General features: G+C 39.4%; 1 protein-coding gene across 2 annotated transcripts in view; it reads left to right on the top strand.

The window, feature by feature from the left end:
• COX10 (cytochrome c oxidase assembly factor heme A:farnesyltransferase COX10) overlaps positions 1 to 23,947 on the top strand; it is a 117,735-nt gene that overhangs the window by 66,066 nt on the left and 27,722 nt on the right. The window contains exon 5 of one of the 2 annotated variants that reach the window (XM_081109633.1): positions 17,786 to 17,856. The exons of the other annotated variant lie outside the window; for it this stretch is intronic. Within the exon in view, the coding sequence (XP_080965759.1) occupies positions 17,786 to 17,856 (71 nt within the window). The remainder of the gene's footprint in view (positions 1 to 17,785; positions 17,857 to 23,947) is intronic. 2 annotated transcript variants of the gene reach the window in all.

Here is a 23,947-nt window from a genome sequence, read left to right as displayed (position 1 = left end):
TTCCAAACTCTCTTTGGTTCTTCTTTGTTTTGGTGTTAAAGAATTTCTTTTTACCCCATAAATATTATTAATAGTTTTTCGGTTACTTGTAATTATAAGGTTTTGTGATATAGATTTCATAATATCTTTAGATTTAACAAATGTTAGTGCAGGAAAGAAAAAGCAATGATTCTTCATAATCCATCATAGATAGATCTTTAAAGAATATAGTTTTCCACATTTCATCAAGTTGTCTCTGACACTCATGACCTTTAGGAATATTATTAATGATGCACTTCCATGCTTGTTAACATATTCTTAAGGAATCTGAAGAGATAGAAACACACAGATGCCTTCTCTGTTTCCTGTAGTAAACAACTTATATGTTAGAAAATGTTTGTTTTCTGGAAAAAATTAACTGGGTCTTAGAACTACCTTAATGGTTGCTCATAGCGGAAGATGAAAGCATCTGCCTTTGCCAGATAGTGTTTCAGAGAGCACGGAGTAAAGACTGTTAAGATGCCTAATTTTGCTTTGAATGTGGGACACAGATGTTTTCACCTCCAAAAAGGGATAGCAAGCACGTAAAAAGAAGATTAAACCTGCTCCCCAAAAAACGTGTATTGTAGTACACTATGGGATAGGATTTTGAAATCAAGAAGCTTAATAATCTAAAAAAACCAACAAACAGCAATGCCATTTAACTTCATAGCAGAAAGTATGCCTTCCAAAGTAGTACTTCCTTTACTGGACCTGGCTAAATCAAATGTTCTTGGTGTGTTTTTAATTAAACTCTTTATTTTGACATCATCGTGGGTTTACATGCAGTTCTGAGAAAAAATTCAGAGAGATCCCATGTTCCCTATTCTTTACCCAGTTTCCTCCAGTGATAACATCTTACAGAATTATGGTCTAGCCTCACAGCCAGAATGTTGACTCTCCTTCATGTTTAAAAAATGCTTTTTGAGTCTTTCACATGGCCAAAGTATAGCACTATACTATATTCTCTCTTATTCTGTTTAATAAAGGACAACGGTGCATACCTGTACATTATATTTAAAGTTTCACACTTGAAATATATGATGAGATTTCTTTTATTACTGTGTGGGCACAAAGATTCATACTATGAAGATGTTAATTTTTGAATAGTTGGATCTTAATAAATTTTATGTGGACTTTTTTTGTTTTTCTATGCAGTTTAATGTATTCATTTCATTGCCAAATTTTGTTTTGATTTTTTTTTTATTAGAGTACATAGTATACAGATTATGCTAAGTGGAAATCTTTGGATAATTTTGATAATCGGAATAACATTTCCTTGGAGTTACTGAAACTATTTCAGTGGAACAAAAATGTGTTAGTATGTAGCAAGCACACCACTGATTTTATTAGATATTGAGGCTATCCAGCATTATACTGTAGAATCAAAAGAGTGTTTATAATTTTCTCTAAGTGTGTATAAAGGACATTGTTCTTATTTTCCAGATTTTTATACAAATGTGGAATTACTGTTTTTTATAGCCTTATTACTTAAGCTCTTAGAATTTTTACATTTTAGCATTGCAATTCAGTAACGCCTCTGTCCTCCAATTCAGATCTTTTTCAAAAGTATGGCCAGGAACTCAAGGGAAGCAAAGGCATTGGCATAGTAGAGAGAAGACCTTGGGAGAGAGGTCGAGAATCACCCTAAAAGCGCTGCCTCCCTTTAGGTTGGTTGGGTTTTACCTTTCCATCAAGCTTTTTAAGTAATGACAAAAAACTAAAAGTAATAAGCTGAAAATTAGAGATGAAGGTAGAGAGGAAGAAGACATTGGCAAAGAACAAAGTAAAGGAAATGAAAAGGAGATTTATTTTTAAAAGCTGAGGAGTTAGAGCAGTCTAATGTGAAGGCAGACTTCCCATCCCAGTCATCGAAAACAAGGTGAAATGGTGCTCAGTAAATTCTTTTGAAAATTGAGAAATAGAAATTTGAAAACATTTTCATCAAAAACTGATCTGAATTTTACAAATATGTTTATTCAAAGTGGAAAATAACTTCGTTAATCTAGAAAACTCACTTGTGTGCAGCTTTTTATTATTCGCTTGACTTCTGAATAATAGGCATTTCTAAGAAAAAGATGGGTGATTATATATACCTTTTTTAAAAGACTTTTATCTTGCTATTAACAAAGAAGTCGACATTTGCTTTTGCTTATTTCCAGTCAGCTTAACCTTTTACATTTGCTTTGGCTGTGACATCCTGAGGTTTCAGGAAGTTCTCACTATAAAGCACAGCTGAGACACTGATTACTTGGGTTCTCTGCTTATTTGTTTTCTTGATATGCACATGTCAGAACTTACAGGGTCTCTTACCTCAAAATACATTTTTCTGTTAGGGTATTTCTTTTTAAATTACCTTATTTATGAGATTAGCAGAACAAGAACAGCCCGACTCTCGGTGTTAGAAAATACAGCAAAAAGAAACAGGAAAAGACATGAGTGATTTCAGTTTGTTCATATGTGTGCTCATTGCTTTATTTTAAAAAACAACACTTTATTCACCTAAAGGTTTTTATAAAGTTGTAGGGTTTAGTCTATATCCTATGTTGGGATCTTTTTGCTTGTTTGTTGATATTTTTCACTTAAATGGTTTGAACTTCACGTTTACTTAGAGTATCCTAAGAATTTTGTTTTCTGTTTTTGTTTTTTTTTGCTGTTAAATCAATAAGAAGGCTAGATGAAGTTTTGTAAGATGATGAGCAATTAGATGGGTAAAGAAGTTTTTAGGTTCTCTCCCGTTTTTTTTTTTTTGTTTTTTTTTTAGTTGTTGTACCTAAAGTTAGTGAGGATGTATATTGGAACAATATTTCTTAAGGGAAATTTTGGAAGTGTAGTGTAAAATTCTTAAAAATGTATGTCCCCTTCAACCCAGCGTACTATTTCTAGAAATTTTTTTTCTATATAAGTTATCAAAATATATGGAAATATTTTATATATTATAAATACATGAAGTATAATTTCAACATACAAACTCAGTTAAAAAAATTGTTTTATCCATATAATGGAATACTGTACAGTATCATAAAAATCACATTTCCAAATAATAATGACACAAGTTTGTGAGTGTTAAATGAGAATATATCAAATTATAATAGTGTATATAATACATATATGTCTAATTGGTAGATCCAAAACTATTTATACCTTTTAAACCAGCGATTCTCCTTTTGGAAATCAGTGTATCTAAAGTGAAAGTAAATAACTATTTATACTGCTTTTTTAAACACTCAATAAAGATGAGGAGAGTAAAAATAATTCTCCCTGTGAGAATTATTATATATTTAATGTTTTAATACTGAAACTTTTAAGGATAGTGTTAAATGTGTATGGTTTGGCATTCCAGTTCATGTTTACGGACTAGAAGAACGTTCTAAACAAATCATTTAAAATAACAAATGAGTGAATGGAGGAAAAATAAATAGCACTAATGTCAACTAGAAAGGCTACTATATTGGGTGTCAAAAGGATGGAAGGATCTGAGTGCTAACATTTTGGGGGGCAAAAATATCTTCACTTCAGTATTGGGGAAATCGTTGCTGTTTTCAGTTGTCAAGTGCAATTAATTTATAAGTATAGATTAATCGGCATGTCCTTGAACACATTGCCTGTATTCCTGGTTTTTTCTATGTGGATTCAGTTTTGTGATTCGTTCAGACCTCTTTAATTCCAAAATGTTCCTTAATGGCAGAGCCAATTCAATACATGTCTTTAACATTTCCACAACCTAGCAATCTTGCTACTTTAAAATAAACTAAGTATTGGTTCTCTTCCTTTCAACCATTTCATAAAGTGGTAATGGGACACACATGAATAAAATTTCCTTAAGAGGAATAGCTCTTGTCCAATCTTTTGCAATACACACACACACACACAAATAGGCATTGTACTATACATCACATAGTATAATATGACTTTTTTATCTTCATAGGAAGTCATGAACTTCCCAGGTTACTAAATATTATTTGCTTTTAAAGAGCTTTTAAAATTTTGAATATTTTGCCATTAAGTTCATATTGTTGGGCATTGGAATTAGGTGTAATGATTTATAAGTTTTTCCACCACAGGTAATCATACCGGTGGTTCTTTTTGAAAATAATAAAATCATTTGAAACATAGTCTTCATATTACCCTCCTAATGATAATTGCTGCATTGGTGGCAAAACTTGTATTTTAAGTTCACAATTCTTCTTGTGAAGGGTTCCCCCAACCAGGTCTTGAATAGCTGCAGAAGTAAAGGTAGACTTTTGCTAAAAGTTCTCAAGTGCCTGGTGGGCCAAATTTGGGGTGTATCGGTATTGAGAGTCATAACCTGTCCTTCCTCTGAACTTATTGGCAGTTATTATTTGCATTTCTGTGAATCTTATCATACTGCCTCTTTTTATAAGTACAATGGGGCCTTGACTTCCGAGTGTCCCGACTAACGAGTTTTTTGAGATACCAGCTGTCTCTTCGCTGATTTTTTGCATTGAGTTGACAGAGTAATTTGAGGTAATGAGCTCCTTAACGAGCTCAGTCTCGGAACGAATTAAACTCGTAAATCAAAGCCCAAGGATGGACCCGCTCCCGGCACACTGGATTATCACCTGAGCTAGACTGTGAACTGGAGCCAGGGTCTTCATCTCGCTCTGCCTCGTCATATTCTCATCCTAGCCTAGTCTCTTGTTGGAGCTGTGTGGTGTATGGGGCAGTGATGAAGCACACGGACTCTGAAATCAAACAGCCTGGGTTCAAATCCAAGCCTTACAACCTTGGTTAATGACATTTCCAGGTCTCAGTTTCCTCATCTTTCAAGTGAAGGTAATGATGATACGTACCTAATGGAGCTATGGTGAGGATTACTCAGCGAGATAATGCTTAATGCCCACACAGCCCAGCTTGGCAACAGTAAACTTTCAGTTGCTAAGCCTTCAGTCACAAGGACCTTGTTCCTGGTTTTTTAAAAAGAAATCACTGCATTGCTATAGTCTTTCCAGTATTAAAAAAGGCACTGTCCCACGGTGTTCTATTTTCTGCTTGTCTATTATATTCATTCAGTTACTAGACTAACTATAGATTTTCACCTGCTTTGATAAAGTTGTGAATGGTTGTCACGAGAGACTCCCATTTTAACAAATCCTCACAACACTAGCCAGGATCTGTCAGTTACCTATTCATAACAAATTTTGCTTCACCTCCTAGGAAATATATTCTCTTAATTCCTAAAGCTACAGCTAAGAACATGGACAAGTGGAAAGCCGATCAAAGTAAACGGTTTTTTAATTTTATTACTGAAGTTTTCATTAGGAAATTTCAAATGAAGCAACCTAGCTAAAAGATTTTTGTTATTGCTTTTGCCTGGGTAAGTAAATGGGATTTTTTGGCGATAAAATGAAATTGCATGATGATTGCACACTTAGGTATTTTGTTCGACATGGTAGCTCAAAGTGGAAAGCTGCAGGTGTGCATATCTGAGTCTTTATACCTAGGAGGATCCTTCTGTTGCTTCCAGAACTTAGTGTCAAATGGTCTCAGCTTGTAGTTACTGGATCGCCACCTCGCTTGCCGGAGGAATGCCTGTGAGTGCTTGAGCAAATTAGAGTATGCTAGAATAATAGTCCCAGAGAAGAAAAATCCTGAGAAACCTGGGCTTAGCGAGCTGCCGCTCGGCATAAACAAATAAAGCTGTGGAAAATAGCATTTTGAAAAGAGTTCTTCTTAAAAGTGAAGAAGCCTTTTCTAAAAGGAGCTTCTTCTATAAGTCTGTTTGACCTGCCATCTTCAAAAGGGCTTCCCTCCCTCAGACTAACCTTCAGAAACATTGATGATGAAAAACTTACATTTCTAATGTGTTTTAGAAAACCTAAAAGTTTTAATGTGGTTTGGAAAATGTGATGTAACATTTAATTTTTAAAATATTTGCAAACTGGGTGCAAATCGTTTATAAAGAATGTAGTAGCCACATCTATCTGTATAATTTATACTTTTTGTTTATTTTTCTTATTATTATTACAATAAAATAAAATTCTGAAAAGATTAAAAAAACATAGACCCACTACTCTTAAACAAACAAATTACAATATTAGTGTTTGAAGCATTTTCCATATTTTTAGTCTATTTTTTTAAATATATTTGTATTGATTTCAGAGTGGAAGAGAGAGGGAGAGAGACATAGAAACATCAATGATGAGAATCATTGATCAGCTGCCTCCTGCACACCCCTAAATGGGATCGAGCCCGCAACCCAAGCATGTGCCCTTGACCAGAATCGAACCTGGGACCCTTCAGTCCACAGGCCCAACACTCTATCCACTGAGCCAAACCAGCTAGGGCTAGTCTTCTATTTTTAATGACTGCCTGATATTCCCTCAAGGTGTTTTGCCACATTTTAGCCATTCCTCTTAACCATTCCGCTGGTGCTCCTTCCAGTTTTTATCTTTTTAAAAGCAGCGCTATAGCAGGTCTGTTTCTTATTTTCAGCTTGTCGTTTTTCCTTCTACTTATGGATTATTTCCTTAATATGTAGTTTCAGAAGTGGAATTTATTAAAAATGAACTAAACCCATTAAATTTAGAGTTCCTTATTGTTCTTTATAAGACCATTTTCTGCCCTACCGGTTTGGCTCAGTGGATAGAGCATCAGCCTGCAGACTGAGGGGTCCCAGGTTCCATTCTAGTCAAGGGCACATACCTGGTTGCAGGCTCAATCCCCAGTAGGAGGTGTGCAGGAGGCAGCTGATCAATGATTCTCTCTCATCATTGATGTTTCTATCTTTCTCTTCCTCTCCCTTCCTCTCTGAAATCAATAAAAACAATTTTTTTTTAAAAAAAAGAACATTTTCCCACTTTATTTGTAAATGATATTGAAATACTGTATTCTATTTTCATGGTCTTTATGTTTTTGTGTTTAATTTTAAGCATTTTACATTCTTAATGGTAATCCCATTGATTATGAGGCAGTGAAAAATTTAGATTATTAAATATCATGTAATGTTTGTGATTAATATTATTCCGTGAGCCTGTTCTTCATTAATCGCAGTGTTATATCTGATTTCTTGGTTGCATAGCTTTCAAAATCTTGACTAGTGGTGGTAATTTTTTAAAAAAATACTTTTAATCAAATTAATTTTTAAGTCATCACATTATGATAAATGAAGGAAATGATGCCTCAAATATACTTAATTATTAAAGCTATCATTTTGAAAAATTATATTGACATAAATTAGATGCTGCTTTATTGCTGTTCCTCTTGCAAAAATTTATACACGGATAATGTCTAGGATTTCTAAGCCTAACTATAAATTAAAGTGCTAATTTATTTGTCTGTTTAAAATCAGTTGAAAAAAAATCCCAATCACTTTCCCCAATGTGACTTGTCTTATTAATTTGCATTGTACCTATAAAGACTGCCTTTTGTAAAATGGGGACTATTTTAGACTATTCTTATTATGGAATAAAAGTAACTGTGAAGTGGATAGGCTAAAATAAATGTAGTAATAGTGAGCATTGCAGACTGTTTTCTTGGTTTTTTTTTAATCCTCACCTGAGGATATTCTTCCATTAATTTTTAAAGAGAGTGGAAGGGGGGGGGCGGGGGGGAGAGAGAAACATCGATGTGAAAGAGATACGGCGATTGGTTGCCTTCCCACATGCCCCGACAAGGGCCGGGGATCCTGCCTACAACCAAGTAACATGCCCTTGACCGGAATTGAACCCAGGACCCGGTACCCTTCAGTCCACAGGCCGACGCTCTTTCCACTGAGCCAAACCGGCTAGGGCCAGATTATTTTCTTATAAAGACATTTATTATCTAGCATTGTTTTATATTAGTACAGATTTAATTATAAAAGGTCTGTTTACCTTTTTATTTGTTATGGATTTGTGGGTGTGGAAATGGTTCGTATTACTTTGTGTTTTATGCTGCTACATGTAATTTTGAATTTTTCTGCCTCACATAAGAGAAGGAGCACATGATCTGGGAGATATTTTAAATAGATGATTATGTTAAATTGAGAATTGTGAGCCATTTGACATTTATGAAGTAAAATATCTGATTAGAAATACACTCAAATAAGTTTTTTTAATGTTTTGTATGAAAAATCTGACTTTGTGTTGTTTGGAATTTAGTCTGGCACCAGCTTGTCATCATTTGTTATTTTACCAAACCCATGACTAATATCAGCCCTTCGCTCTCCTGTGCTTTTACTTTACTCTACTCTTCTGTGCGTTTACTGTTTCCCTTTAACGAAAGTAAGAAAGGAAGTGAGGGGCTCGCTGAGAAGACCTGCCCTTCCTTCCACTAGCCTGTATTTAAAAAGAAGCTCAAAAGAAATGTAGTCAGTACAATTAAAGCCTTTTTTTTTTTCTGGAAGTACTTCATTGAGACATTAACACTCTTAACTCATATCTGTCAGGAAACTACATTGCTACTTTACATGGATAACTTGTGGAAACATAGAAAATCATAAATACATAATTAAGACATATATTCTAACAAAGGGCCCATTTCCTCTCAGTTTGCTCTCGACAGGACTGAAAAGATTGTGTGTATGGGTTGCCCACTGTGTTCCATACAGGCTGTTCTGGAAGGTGGGCGAGTGCGCGTCCTGCCCTCAGCACACAGTGGCTGTGTTCAGAGCACACTCCAGGGTGTGGTTGGGATTCTCAGGAAGAAGCGTAAACCTTTTTTTTTAAAAAAAAAATATATTTTATTGATTTTTTTTTACAGAGAGGAAGGGAGAGGGATAGAGAGTTAGAAACATTGATGAGAGAGAAACATCGATCAGCTGCCTCCTGCACATTCCCTACTGGGGATGTGCCCGCAACCAAGGTACATGCCCTTGACCGGAATCGAACCTGGGACCCTTGAGTCCGCAGGCTGACCCTCTATCCACTGAGCCAAACCGGTTAGGGCAGAAGCGTAAACCTTTGAGGTTGCTGGGAAATTACCCGATATCCTATCTATTGTGCATGACCAGTGTCTTGCCCTACTAAAAGAATTTTCAGCTGTTTCTTACCTTTAAGCAAAGGAGCTGTAGGCCCTCCTCTTGTGGATGGCCCAACTCTGTGCTTAGATACATATTCTGAATGTAGCAGACACAGGAATAAGGCATTCTTAGTAAGCAAGGTGAAAGGAAAGCATTGGGGATATAGGAACAGAAACAATTGTAAAAAGCTGTGAAAAGTACTCCAATTAACGTCTACTGTCTAGCACCTGTGTTTCCTTCTGACTCTTTAAAAATGTCCCAATACAGTATATTTCTGTGCTATTTTTATCCTTTGATGCAAGTATTATTCTTTCTATTATTATGTATTCATTGTTGTTTCATGTAATAGTCATTGTTTTCATTTACATTCCATTTTTTCCACTTAAATTCATAAAGAACATTTTGTAATAGACTATTTGCTTTAAACATGGAGATTGTCATAAAGTTATCTTAAAATAATTTTAGGGAATCAAGAAGAGAGTATATTAGGATTGTGGGGGAAGTGGGCAACAGAGAAAATTTAACTAAAGTTGAAACACACATAATTGTACCCCCATCACAGAAACTCAGGTTCATTAAGGGGAGGTTGCAAATCACTTTGCTAAGACAATATAGTAGAAAGTTGGTGTTTCTTAATAAATCTAATCTTATTTTCCTTTCGATTGTTGGTATCTGAAGTTCAAATATTAATCTTTTAATATTAAAGGCCTACAGAAAGCATGTGTAACTTTATTTTTTTAAACTTTATTGATGAAAGTATTACACATGTAACTTTATTTTAAGTGTATATTCTCTGATAGACAAAATGAATGAGACTTATTTTTTCCCGGTTCCTTCCGGCCGCCTCCTCATTGCTCCCCTCTCTGTTTCTCTCTGCTGTGTAGAGAAATGTGTTGATTAAAGCAACAGGTGCCCGGAGTGCTGGAGCGAGCTGGCTGCGTGCCACGGGGGGCGGCAGCGGCGATACTGTGTCACTCAGCCTGGTGGATTGCTGTGTCCTCACAGGGAGGGGCGCCCAGTGAAACACACACTGCAGCTCCTGAGGGATTAAGTGTGTTTCCTTTGCTTTATAGTTCAGAATTTTACAGTTTCTTTGTTTGGGAGTTCTCAGATTGCTTAATGATTTTCGAGCCTCTACCCCCACTGCATCGGGACCAGATGTATGTAATAGCAGCATTTGAACCTCTCGATTTGCCAGTTTTACTGCTCAACATATGGCATAACCTTTTCTTTATGAGTGTCGGGTCCCTCTTCTGCCGTGGAGGCCTAGACAGGGATGATCTTACTTATTTCTTGCTTTTTACAAATGTTGATGTTCTGATTTTTTTTCCCAATAGTGGCATTTAAACTCTTTGTAGTATTTTAGGGAACTGTTTCAGAGTGAGACTGTTGTCATTATTTTATCACTGTAAATGTTGTCAGCCAGCATGCCTGTTTGTTTTATAGTTGTGGAGGGACCCACAAGAATTTATGTGTATGATGGTCTTGTGTCCACATTATATTATGATGACAGAGCACTAGTTGAAGAAAGATTCTCTAATTTTTTAAGCCCTAGTTTAAAAGATCTTTTCTATTTTGCAATTTAAAAAGTCTGTTTATATGAGTACCCTTTAATGGGCTTTAATGCATTTATGTGTTCTTAAAAGTGGCCTTCAGAATTAACCTTTTAAAATACTGTTTGCAAAAATGGAAGTATAGCCCTTGGCAGCTGTTAGAGAGGAAATTCCCTTGAGCTTATTTGGAAATTTTCAGAAGGCTCTTAACTTTACCTTGGACACCCTGTTTTACTGAACATGCTGGCTAAGATGTGGGCCCCAAACTTCATGTATATTAAGAGACGCAGCTGTTTTCTCTCTTTTGCAAATGCTCACCTTATGCTAAAGTTAGATAAGGACATTGGGAGCTGTGTGGGGTTTGGGAGAGGGGTTGGGATGGGGAAAATTAAGCATGCGTGGTTATAGATGGGAATAATCCAGCTAAAAGACACAGGCTGAATATGCTGTGTAGAGAAAGGGGTAATTGGTGGAACTGTAGGATGGGGAGGGAACAGGATCGCCAACGAAGGGGAGGGTCTAAGTAGTCCTGGGCAGGAGAGAAGGAGTGTTTTGTTAGAGGACTTTTGTGTTTAGTAAAGTAGAAGTCCATGTCTTGTATGGAAGGGAGGGTGTGGAAATAGAGGAGAAGTCAGATGCTCGCACATGGACCAGATGTGAATCCTCCGTGTGGAGAGGAGCAGAACAGGTCCAGTTGACTGGAGAGGTACAGTAAGATTGCAGGGACTGGTAAGAACTCATTTGAAGTTGGATATAGTCCTGAGATCATTACTACGTGGCAAGGGGTAGGGTATGTGAAGAACTGCCAGCGTGTCCTTGAGCTGAGAGGTCGTTCAGAGTGCTTAGAGAGGAGCATGAAAGCAGGCCGAGCAGCAGAGAGCCTGGAGAGGTGGAAGGGGCCAGGCTTTTGTGAAGAGCTTTACCGGCCACAGTAGAGCATGAACTGTATTCCGGGGGCAGTGGGCCGCCCAGCGAGTCTTACGCCGGACAGTGATGTGATCAGGGTTGCATCTGCAAAGATCACTCGGGCTACTGTGTGAACATTGGTGGGAGGTAGGAAGTGGGTAGGAGGCTGTGCTCATCTGGGCAAAATAAAACAGCAGCCTGAAGGAAGGAGCTGGCACTGAGCATGCTCAGAGGGAAAAGGGAAGTATTCCAGAAATACTTAGCATCATTTTGTCTCTCTGTGGCTTTTTCTGGGGGCAGAAAGGTTCTAACTGGCTCGGCCTTCATTAATGTTGCTTTTATACTAGGTCAGTTTAGTAATTCCCAATTAGTTACCTAAAAAGTGTTTGTCTGGATTCTGTGTTTGTATCCTTTAGGCCAGCGGTTCTCAACCTGTGGGTCGCGACCCCTTTGGCAGTCGAACGACCCTTTCACAGGGGTCGCCAAGACCATCCTGCATATCAGATATTTACATTACGATTCATAACAGTAGCAACATTAAAGTTATGAAGTAGCAATGAAAATAATTTTATGGTTGGGTCACAACATGAGGAACTGTATTTAAAGGGCCAGAAGGTTGAGAACCACTGCTTTAGGTAGACTTTCTTCCCTTTCTTCCCTAAGTATAAAATACATTGACTTTATAGACAATTGAAAAATACAGTAGGTAAGGAATAACAGATCATCCCACACTCTCTACCCAGGGACAAATATTATAAGCATTTTCATGTGTTTCTCTTTATCTCCTTCGGAAAGCAGAATTACTAATTGAGATCTTCCTGGAAGAGAAAGGGTAACCACATGGCGCCCTTTTTGATGCTGGTCCAAACCAGTGTGACTTTCTGAGTGTATCACTTACCGGGCGTGGCACTTTGGCCTCCGCTAAGTGCTTGGTGACCTTTGATGCCTTTTATTATCTTCCTTTAAGGCAGGGGTCCTCAAACTACGGCCCGCGGGCCACATGCAAATACAAATATTGTATTTGTTCCCATTTTGTTTTTTTACTTCAAAATAAGATATGTGCTGTGTGCATAGGATTTGTTCATAGTTTTTTTTTTAAACTATAGTCCGGCCCTCCAACGGTCTCAGGGACAGTGAACTGGCCCCCTGTCTAAAAAGTTTGAGGACCCTTGCTTTAAGGGGAAACTTTTAAATGCAGCTTAGTGAGAGGTGGCTGAGTAGGTTAAGGGAGAATGTTGCTGCAGCCCCCACGTAAGGGAAAGCCACTCTGAGGATGCCAGAGGTCACGTGCACTCGCATTCCAAATGCTCCAGGGAAAATCCACGGGACCAGTGAGTCTAGTTAATTTGTTTACTCTAGGCATGGGAGTAAAACACTGGTGACAAGGACAAAGTAATGGCTGACCAGGTATGTAACTGATGTGTACACTGAAATGTGTTGTGCGAGGCCTGCTGGGAACGGTGTCTCTTCCTGCTTATTTATTTATTCTGTTCAGCGTCCCTTTAACTTGGTCTGAGATTGATTGAGACATTGTCTTGGACTTGGAAGATGGGAGACACGTTGGAATGACAGACACATGATGGATGGAACAACAAACTCTGACAAGGTTCAGTGTTTGGTTTTCTGTTCAGTATTTAGAAAGAATGTTGCTGTCGTTGTTTAGCATAGGGAAAGAAAAAGTTTCACCTCAGTATCAAATTAAATATTTTCGGAGCCTGCCAAACATCTCTAGACTACATCTGCTTTTTCAGAGAGTATAATTAATCAAAGTAGGGACAGAAAGTTCATCCCTTGGGCCAAGTTACATTCCTGCCCACTTTAGGTATCTGTCATTTTAGCTTACAAAATGTGATAGTATCATAAGTGTATATTGTCTTTTAGAAGGGTTTATATGCATATGCTATAGCTGAGCATCATCTCTTTGGAGTAATAATAATTACCTACTAATCCAAAACCACAGTATAATAGAAAGCAAAAATATTATAATAGGTATCTAATAAATATATATCCATTGATATTAATAGTGTCCTATGTCTTAATCATGTGACTGTAAGGGGGGGGGGATGATCCATTTAGTACTCTGTTAAGTAGGACTGTTAAACTGCCTTAGCTGGTTTGGCTTACTGGATAGAGCGTCGGCCTACAGACAGAGGGGTCTCAGGTTCAATTCTGATCAAGGGCACATGCTTGGGTTGCGGACTTGATCCCCAGTAAAGGGCGAGCAGGAGGCAGCTGATCAATGATTCTCTCTCATCATTGATGTTCCTATCTCTCTCCTTTCCTCTCTAAAATCAATAAAATATATTTTTTGAAAAATCACTGTAAACATAATTTATATTAACCTCTCTCATAAGGCTGTTTACAGTGATTAATGCCTTACAGGTACTTAAACTAAGAATACTCCCACGATAGGCAAGCTATTTTATAGGTGTGACACATAAGAAATGAATTGACTTGGGGCTGTCAGCTTTACTCTGAGTTTTAAATAATTTCACTACTGTCTGCTTGATATCTTCCCACTTCTGGTAATAGAACTTTTCTTTTCTATAGAAAAAATAACACTTGTGGCTTTAGTGGGAACCGTGTCATTGTATCTTTCCATCCACACCCTTCCGTGCACACTGGACCGCCACTGGTGCCCTGGCCAGGATGGTGTGTGCCCGGGGTGGCTCTGGACTTCTCTTTTGGAGCCATCGGGAGCCAACCCCTCTGCTCGGATTGCTCGAGGAAGGGCCTGGGCCTGCCTACGACATCTCTCCTGCTTCATGGAAAGAGCCTGCGTACAGGAATACACCGTGCAGATTCAGGCCTGGAAGGAGAATCCAGTCGTTTCTAAAGCCGGACAGCCTGTTGTAAGAGATGTAGCCCCAGTTTAATTTGAGCTAGTTTGGGTTGTTTTCTGTTTGTGTGTGTGTTTATTTGTTTTTGCTGTTTGCAACCCAAGAGCCTGAGTAATAGATGTTAGGATTGCTGGAAGGCAAGAAATGTGAAGGATTATCTCACTGATTGGAAGGAAGATGGTGAGGCAGTGAAATTGAATAAAAAATGAAAAGAATTCAAAAAGATTGATGGATTTTTATGAAGAAAGAGATGTGGAGAAAAACTTTTTCTTTTGAAAATGTAACATAGAAAATAAGTTGTGTGCTGACGGGATGGAGAAAGCATGCTGTTCATTTCTGTGCAGTATGGTGCTCAGATGTTTGAAATTTTAGTCTTCACGTATTAGGACTTTGGAGGCAAGAAGTGTAGACCCATATAGGGTTGACGTAAACTGGAAAAGGCAGAGGTGGAGCCATGGACCTAACTTGACCCAAGGAATCAATGTTGGGTCTCACCTCCACTTCTTTTGTATCCTAAGAGAAGAGTCCTGGGCTTTCGTGTGTAAAATCCCCAGGAAGGACTCTCATTGGCCCAGGTTGAATCAGATACCTACTTGGTAAACCAATCACTGTATCAGGGGAAGGGGACGCAGAGAAACAGTACCAGGCAGTAGGCCATTGGGATCCAATGAGCAGAGCCTCTAAAACAGTGGTTCTCAACCTTCCTAATGCCGCGACCCTTTAATACAGTTCCTCATGTGGTGACCCCCAACCATAAAATTATTTTCGTTGCTACTTCATAACTGTAATGTTGCTACTGTTATGGATCATAATGTAAATATCTGATATGCAGGATGTATTTTCATTGTTACAAATTGAACATTAATTAAAGCATAGTGATTAATCACAAGAACAATATGTAATATTATATATGTGTTTTCCGATGGTCTTAGGTGACCCCTGTGAAAGGGTCGTTCGACCCCCAAAGGGGTCTCGATCCACAGGTTGGCGACCCACAGGTTGAGAACCGCTGCTCTAAAAGAAGGCAGACCAAGCACACGCTCGGCCCTGACCAGTGTGGTGTGAGCACTGTCCAGGTGGGCTCACACAACATGTTACCTCTGATACCATGCGAAGTCGTGGGGAAATAGTAAAAGGGAAAGAACAGTATATTAAATTCTAAGGGTTGGTAATAGTGCACTTGTATTTTATTTTCAACACATATAAAAGGAGTTTTACTTCGCTCCTTTTATGGAAGTAGTTGTATCCAACTGAAATAATAATCGCATTATTATAAAGCACAGGAAAAAAATGTGAATATCCCAAAGCAAACTATAGGTTCTAAAGTGCTTAAATTTCTCATCTAATATATTATGTTTGTGTTTTAGAGGTGTGGTTTAAATATCCAAACCAAAGCAGTAAACTAACCGTTAGAAGGCATTACAGAGAACACCTGAGAGACAGATGCAGTAACGTGGCGAGCTCTGGCCCCTCAGTGCCAGGAAGCACTGCCCAGCCCTCGCTGGAATGAGTCCTCAGTCTCGGTTGCGTGGTCTTTCTGCCCCGAGGTTGCTTGTCCGAATAAATGTAAGAATTCGTGGAGTCAGAAGCGGCTGCCAAGTGATGGGCCCTGCAGGTCGGTTGACACAGTCGAGCCCTCAGTTCCCATCTTTGGGTGGCTGATTTGCCAGAAATGTAGAAAAAAATAATATATTTCTTCATCCAGATGAAATAATTCATTAGAATTCCTGAACTAGGAACTTGCATGTACACACACACACACACTGACTTGAGAATTGCCAAGATAGTTATTAATACAAGAGTTTCTGTGTTATATAAGTAACATCTTACCAGCATTTAAATAATGTTATTTTTCATTGCAATCCTCATTAGTTCTGTGAAATTGAGTTAATGTTCAGGAAGGAAAGATTATTTGAAATACCTATAGAATGTGTTTGAATATTGGGAAGGGAGGGAGTGTCAACAGACAGAACATTTTAATTACGTGTAACTTGAACTAATTCAGTAAGGAATAAATATTCTTACAGGCAAAGAATGTTTTAACACATAAATTATGTATTATTTTTAAATGAATGTAAGGCGATTTGCAAACATACATATTTTTGCACTGATGATTTATTTAACGAATTTCTTCTTGAGTAACTATTTGCATAGCTCTCTTTAACAAGAATATATAAATTCAACCCGACTGGCGTGGCTCAGTGGTTGAGCATTGACCTATGAACCAGGAGGCCATGATTCGATTCCTGGTCAGGATACATGCCCAGGTTACAGGCTCAATCCCCAGTCAGGGGGTGTGCAGGAAGCAGCCAATCAATGATTCTCTCTCATCATTGATATTTCTATCTCTCCCTTTCTTTCTCTGAAGTCAATAAAAACATATATTTTTTAAAAAAGAATATAAATTCATATATCTCAGGAAGCCTGCCATTTAGATCATTATATAAGATGAACATATTGAGAAGTTAAATATGTTTAAATAGTGGCCTTATTGAAAGTATGGGAAGAAGCCTGTATCAGTTAGGGTTTGATGAGAGCATCAGGACCACGAGGAGTGATGTGAGGAATGTGGTCCTGGGAGGTGGGCGGTCTCTGCAATGTTGTTGGACCTGTACCTGGTGCTGGTCTGACGTCAGCAGAGCCATCATCAGGAAAGCAGAGGAAAGCGAGAGCGACTGCAGTCTGCAAGGGTGAGCTGAAACTCGTGAGAACAAATGGAACCGTGTGTCTCAAGCTTTCAAGCCTGCAACTTGGATGATACAGGGACTGCAGAAAAGCTGGTGCACTTCATGGAGCAGCACGGGGACTCGTCCCAAGATAGGGAGACGTGGACGAGCAGGGATTGTTGGAAGCCTGAGATCTGGCCAGAGCTGGGAAGGCTGCAGCCTCCGTGCTGCAGGCAACACAGCAGACCCACGCGTGTGTGTGAACTGCTATAGTGCCTGACCTTACCCCAGTTTCCCTGCGTAAACACGGCTGCCGCTTGCTTTCCACCTGCCAGGTCTCATGCAGCATCCCCTGTGGCTGTCCCTGAGCTACAGGTAAACAGGAACGGGCATTCTGGGCAGCGTAGTCCGGCTTAGCTAACCTGACAAAACGTGGCCATCATGGTTCACCCGTGTAGGCTTGGCACTTGGATACATCTTTCAGTCATATTTAACTTCCACATAGAGCAGTAGCAAAACCGTGCTTGTGTCAAACAGATTCAAGTATCCCTCTCCCAACCTGAAACAGTGGCTTTAAGGCATGCAACTGTATGTTTACATGGTTTCAAAGTAAATAACCGAGGACCTGTGTGTATTCCTGACAATTAATGCAGATAATGTTTACATGCATCTCTTCAGGAACTTTTCCTCCAAACAGTACCAAGAGGGTTAATGTGTCCCATCAAAGTTAAGTGGAATTCACTGTGGATATTTACTGTGGGAAATTTATAGAACTAAAGCAAAAGAGAATTGTTTCACTTTATAGTTAATACTTTTTATCTTTTTTCAACTTCTTTGCAGTTTTTTGAGGTGCCGTTTGATTCAAACATGAATAGGACAAAGAACAGACCTCTGGTTCGTGGGCAGATCAGGTAAAATCATGAATACAAGTCTCACATTGCAGAATATCCCTTTGCTTATTCATCCAAAATCATTCCCCGGTCTTTGCCTTGAGTCGTGAATTGAAAATAACACACCCCAAAGGGACATACGGGTTTGGATACATAGTACTCTTAACTCTAACCAAAATGTGTACAGAGCACTTAGAGGGGATCTAAGCTTTACAGTTTTGTTGTGGGGGTAACTCATGCAGTAGACTTCTTATTCAGTTCAAATTTGAGACATGAACTGCTTTCACTTATAGTGGCTGTAAGTAAAATCATTCCGTTAACACAAGTGATTTCCAACACATCCATATGGGGTCACACAAGAAAGTAATGTCTGAAGCCTTATGTTTTCACATAAACAGATAATGCTGTTACATACCAAGTAAATTACTGCCTCCATTACTCTCCTTTTCACTGAATTCAATTACGTAGAACTAAAAGGCATATAAATATTTTAATATCACTAATGATTAATAATTAAATCCTTTACTTTCTGGAGGCCTTGAAACTGGTATTTAAAATATTTTTAATCTAATGCCAAAACCGGTTTGGCTCAGTGGATAGAGCGTCGGCCTGCGGACTGAAGGGTCCCAGGTTCGATTCCGGTCAAGGGCATGTACCTGGGTTGCGGGCACATCTCCCATGGGAGATGTGCAGAAGGCAGCTGATCGATGTTTCTCTCTCATCAATGTTTCTAACTCTCTCTTTCCCTTCCTCTCTGTAAAAAATCAATAAAAAATATTTTAAAAAAAAATATTTTTAATCTAATAGATTATCATAAGCTGAGAAGAATAAAAAGAGCTAAGTGGTTTATACTAAGTCAGTGAGGCCTCTCTTCCTGTGTCCAGGCAATGCCCTCATGGAGTGTCCCATCTATTGGGGATCAAACAATCACACATGTTAACTAACACAATACAGGAAACAAATGCAGGTATAGTCAGTAAGTCTGTAAAAAAGGTTCTTAATATTAACTGTTTTTAGCCATACAGTTCTTTTTTTTTTTTTTTGCATATACCATGCTCATTGTTAAAAAGAATTAACATAATTAAAATGTCTATACTACTTAAAGCAACCTACAAATTCATGCAATTCCTATCAAAATACCAATGTTGTATTTTATAGAACCAGAACAAATAATTTAAAAATTTATATGGAACCACATAAGACCCCAAATAGCCACAGCAATCTTGAGAAAGAAGAACAAAGTTGGAGATATCAAACTATACTACAAGGCCACAGTAATCAAAACAGCATAGTACTGGCATAAATGCAAACACATAAATCAAGGGAATTTAAGATACCATTTTATTGAAAAGAGCAATAAAGCCAGATGAAAATATGTAAGAACAGAAATCTCATCTACTTATGTTTTATTTCCCTTTCGGAATATAAATAACGCTTCCTCCTGTGACTATAGTTAGAAAATGCCACAGTACTTTTATTTGAGACAAGTTGTTTTAGGTGGGAGAATGCAAATTCTGTAACCCATCTCAAATGCCAAACGCTGCTCTCGCCACAGGTTAAGTCACGAGTAGGTTCTTACTACTTTGGAAATTCTTTTCAGTCACTTTTCCTCAGTCACATTGTCCTCTTCTTTAGAACCAGTGGGATGACGGGATAGACCCAGCAAGAGGTCCATAGGCATATAGCATGATCAGATGAAAGCCAGCCGTACTCCTAGGAGCTCACCTTACTTTGCCCAGTGTGGTCCTTTCCTGCCCACAGGAGAGCAGAGTGCACAGCACTTCCAGGGCAGCGCGTGGCCTGGGGATGGTCAAAGACGAGGCTACGGTACAATTGTTAGTCTCCTAACTTCACCTTTTTGTTTGCATAATAACCTTAATTGCTGTTTCATAGAGCAAACTATAGGCCTGGGAAACAGACTCAAACTTACTTTTATATGTAGGATGTATTTTATTAAATGTGTACAAGGAGATGTTAAGAGTCTGGGGCAGAAGTCTTACACTAACTGAAGACTTTATATCGTGTCAGTGTGTATTATAAAACAGTGAATTACTGTCACTACACAGAGTAGATGGCTGTAGGGGTGCACTAGAAAGTCTTACAGACTATCCATTAACATTTATTTCTCAGTTTCGGTGGCTCTCACATTCACAGTGGCTATTGAACATTTAAGCTCACAGGATAGCCAGTTTGTTTTCAATTTTTTTTTTTTTTTGGTGTTTTTGGCCCCATTTCACTTGGGCTGGTATGCCTATTGAATCTATACAACTTCGCAGACGTCATTTACAATCTGGCATGTAAAATGTGAGTCCCTGTCATTGTTGATGGGCAGTAGTATAGTAGGTCTGGGAAAGAAATCTTTGAAAGTCTTTTGCCATTGAAAACTATTTCAGCCTTTGTACGTAGCTTGGTTTCTATTCATTCTAAAGACATTTATAAACATTTATGGAGAAAATATATTTCATTAACTTTTTCAAGTGATTGCAATTTACTTTGAAAATTTTTATTTAAGAAACATGTGCCTGGACTAGTTGGTCTGAGATTTCCTGAGGCCCCGGGGAAATGCCCCTTTGCGCATGTGGACCCATCTGGCACGTCCCTTCTCTGAGCTCTCAGTCCTCTCTTCTGGAAAGACGTGGCACGTGGGCACACACTGAACGCCTTCCAGAGCTGACACAGAAGTCAGTGCTTTTGTTTGCTTGTTTAGTTTATTCTTTACTCCAGAAAGGATTTGGGGGATCATAGCACTGTAATAGTTAAATAGAGAAGTAGGCAATAAGGGATACAAAACATAGAATTTGGGATAAATGATAAGGTCACAATAAAAGCTTATCAAATGCATATATATATATATATATATATATATACACACACACACACACACACACACACACACATATATATGTATATATACCTAATATGCAAATTGTCCGGGAGTTTGATAGCTCGCTATGAAGTGCGCTGACCATCAGGCGGCAGCGTGGAATGAAGGGAGGCCCTGGCCGGCAGCCAGCAGCCGGGGAATGGAGGCCCTGGCTGGCAGCCAGAAGGAAGTCCCTGGTCAGCAGCCAGAAAACCTTGATTGGCCCTTATCACTGGGCAGGCCTAGGGACCCTACCCGTGCATGAATCTCGTGCACCGGGCCTCTAATAGTTAATAAGGTTGGACTGTCCATTTCATTGTGCATTTCCTGGTAACATCACAGCTACATACAGCCTATTGCTAATCCTAAGATAGATGATGTTCAATTTCCCCCAATATTCAAGTGAGAAAACTGCGGGTCCAAGAATTATGAATAACTGACAGAACAAAAATTTGGCCTATCCATTTGACTGCTCACCCTGAGTTCCTAATGACTACACAAAACTTTCTCTAAAAGTGTCTTGTCCCTGAGAAGAAAACAGCATTCAAGGGAGACCCAACTTCTACCTCTTCTTAAAAATAAGGGACACTTGGTGAGGATATTAGAAGAATGTCCTCCTGAATTCCGTAGACCAATGAAATAGCAGATTTCTAAGCCATCCTGGTGCAAGCCAGAGACAAACTATCAAAGAGCAAACAGCTCCTAGTGAGAACCATCGATGGCCCTGAAGCAGTGGAGGAATAGGAGGTCCTTGGCCAAGCACAGCAGCCCAAGAATGCATCTCTAGCAGCTGGTCCCAGGTCAAAGTGAGGCAGTGGAAGGAAGAGGCGGTGCAGTGTTACGTGTGCATCAGGTGACGGCTGGAGTCTAAGAGACGATGTAGGATGAGTGCTGTGCCACATGATGTGATTGTAAAATGTGCTCAGTCTATTGGCCATACACTTGCATTCGCTCAGGGGAGTCCTGGTTTACACCTGTTGTCCCAGCAGAATTATTATTATTTTTTAACATTTTTATTGATTTCAGAGAAGATGGGAGAGAGAGAAAACAGACAGATAAACAGAAACATCAATGATGAGAGAGAGTCATTGATCGGCTGCCTCCTGCACACCCTACAGCGGGGATCAAGTCCACAACCTGGGCATGTGCCCTGACCAGGAATCGAACAGTGACCTCCTGGTTCATAGGTCGACACTCATCCACTGAGCCACACCAGCCGGGCCCAGCAGAACTATTGATAGCGCCCCCCCTCCCTCTCAGCAGTGTCCAGTTTGGATAATAACTATATGCCATCTGATGGTGATGATTATAATCACAGAATTTCTTATTTTTAAGGCTTTTTCATACAAACTCCAATTGCTTATTTTGCACAAAAGAGGAAGAAATACATAAATGGAAAGTATGATGTATCTAAATCAGTTTGTTGGTAGACAATGCAATGCAGACGTCTTTAAATTGCTTTTTAAAAGTGACACTCAATAAATATCTTTATGTTTTCTTATAAATTGGAAAAGATGAATAAGATCAACTGACTTGTTTGGACGTTTCTGGCAAAAGTGTCATGGCTTTGAATGATTGTTTTGAGAAAAATTGGGCTTAGAGCTCCCTTTTATTCTCTGGCAAAGAACACGCCTGAGATTGCTTATGTCACATATCGGGAACTTACATTGAAGGTGAGGAACCCACTGAAGAAATCGTATTCGCGTAATGTAATGAGGATGAATATCAGAGAAGCTCACCTTCTTATCAGACAGTCAGATTTGGTGTAATCCAATTTTAACTTGGTGCCTGGAGGAAGTTAATTAGGGACTTTTAAAAATGTATGTACTAGGAAACATCTCAGTCTTCAGATATTCTTCATATTGTAACTAAAAATGTTATGTGACTCTAAGCATGGGCAAGCCATTGAATTAATCTTTCCACACCACCACTTTCTCACACATAGGGGTCAAAATTCCAACCATGTTCCTCTCATACATAACATTATTATAGGGATAACAGTAAGAGCAGTAAAATCCTGTAAATAAAAGTTCATTGTTGAAGAATGGGTTTCAAACTCCAGAGAAATGTAGCGTTTGCAGAACCGTTATCTGTTTTCAAAATTTTCTTTAAAATAAGTATTTCCATGTTTATCAGGCAATTCAGATTAGTTTCAAGGGAGAGGGGGAAGAAAGCAAAACACTTGGCAAACCAGAGAGCTTGGAGAGGAAAAGTTCCATGTTTGCATTGTCATGCTTGAGTGGGCCCAGCCACGCAGGGGCAAGTAGGCGGTTCCTGAGTCTTCATTCCTGCTGTCCTCATCGGGCGCTTACGGAGGGTGTTGTCCCTGTAGAGATGTGTGCTAGTTGCTAAGCTTCCTCAGAGGTAAAGGAGACGGTCTCCATCCTCTTGGCATTACCTGAGGAGGCGGCAGTGCGCATGCTTGAGGACCCTGAGTGCCTGCAAAAGTTCCTCCACTCAGTGCGTGTTTTTAGTGCGCCTGCCAGCCAGGCTTGCGGGAGACACCAGCGGTGCAGTGGTGAATACCAGGATAGAGGCGTGCCAAGTGACGGGGGCACAGATGGAGAACTTAACCCAGACTGAGGAGTCGGGTAGCTGGGAGGGCGTGACGTCTTAAAACTTGAACCAAAGGATGAGGAAGAATGAGCCGCCCTGGCCATGCCTTCCCAGACTCCTTTCTGTTCCTCCGCTTCCTGCTCCTTTGCTGGTGGTCCTCGACCTCCTCCCCATCTCCCTCCCTCCAGACACTACATTCTGTCTGCTGAACCTCCAGCCCAGACTGCCCGGACCCTGTGAAAATCTCTTTTGGGGAAGGAAGCCCCTGTCGGCATCTCAGATTCCATGATATAGATCCCAATTCATCATGTTCTCTCCCAGACTTTTTCCTTATATTCTTGTTAATTTACATTAGAAAGTCGAGTGCCTGTAAGTCATTCTGGGTGTTCTTTTCTGTTTATTCCCTTCACCTGATTATCCTACAGCCATGTCTTTTCAGCCCCTGTCACCCGCAGTCTGCTCCCCGGCCGGTGCTGCCGTCTCGGACCGTCAGCAGTTCTCTGCTGGTTGTTACAACAGCATCCCAGCCGGGCCTCTCCTTCTCTCGAACCCTTCTCCTCCCTCCCACTCAGCTGGCAGATAGGGGTTCCTTAAACGATCACATTTCTGTCTTAAAAGTTTTGAGGGCCGAAACCAGTTTGGCTCAGTGGATAGAGCGTCGGCCTGCGGACTGAAAGGTCCCGGGTTCGATTC

The sequence above is a fragment of the Myotis nattereri genome (assembly GCF_964212035.1).
Source record: "Myotis nattereri genome assembly, chromosome: 16".
Lineage (NCBI taxonomy): Eukaryota > Metazoa > Chordata > Mammalia > Chiroptera > Vespertilionidae > Myotis > Myotis nattereri.
This window is presented reverse-complemented; position numbering and strand designations above follow the sequence as displayed.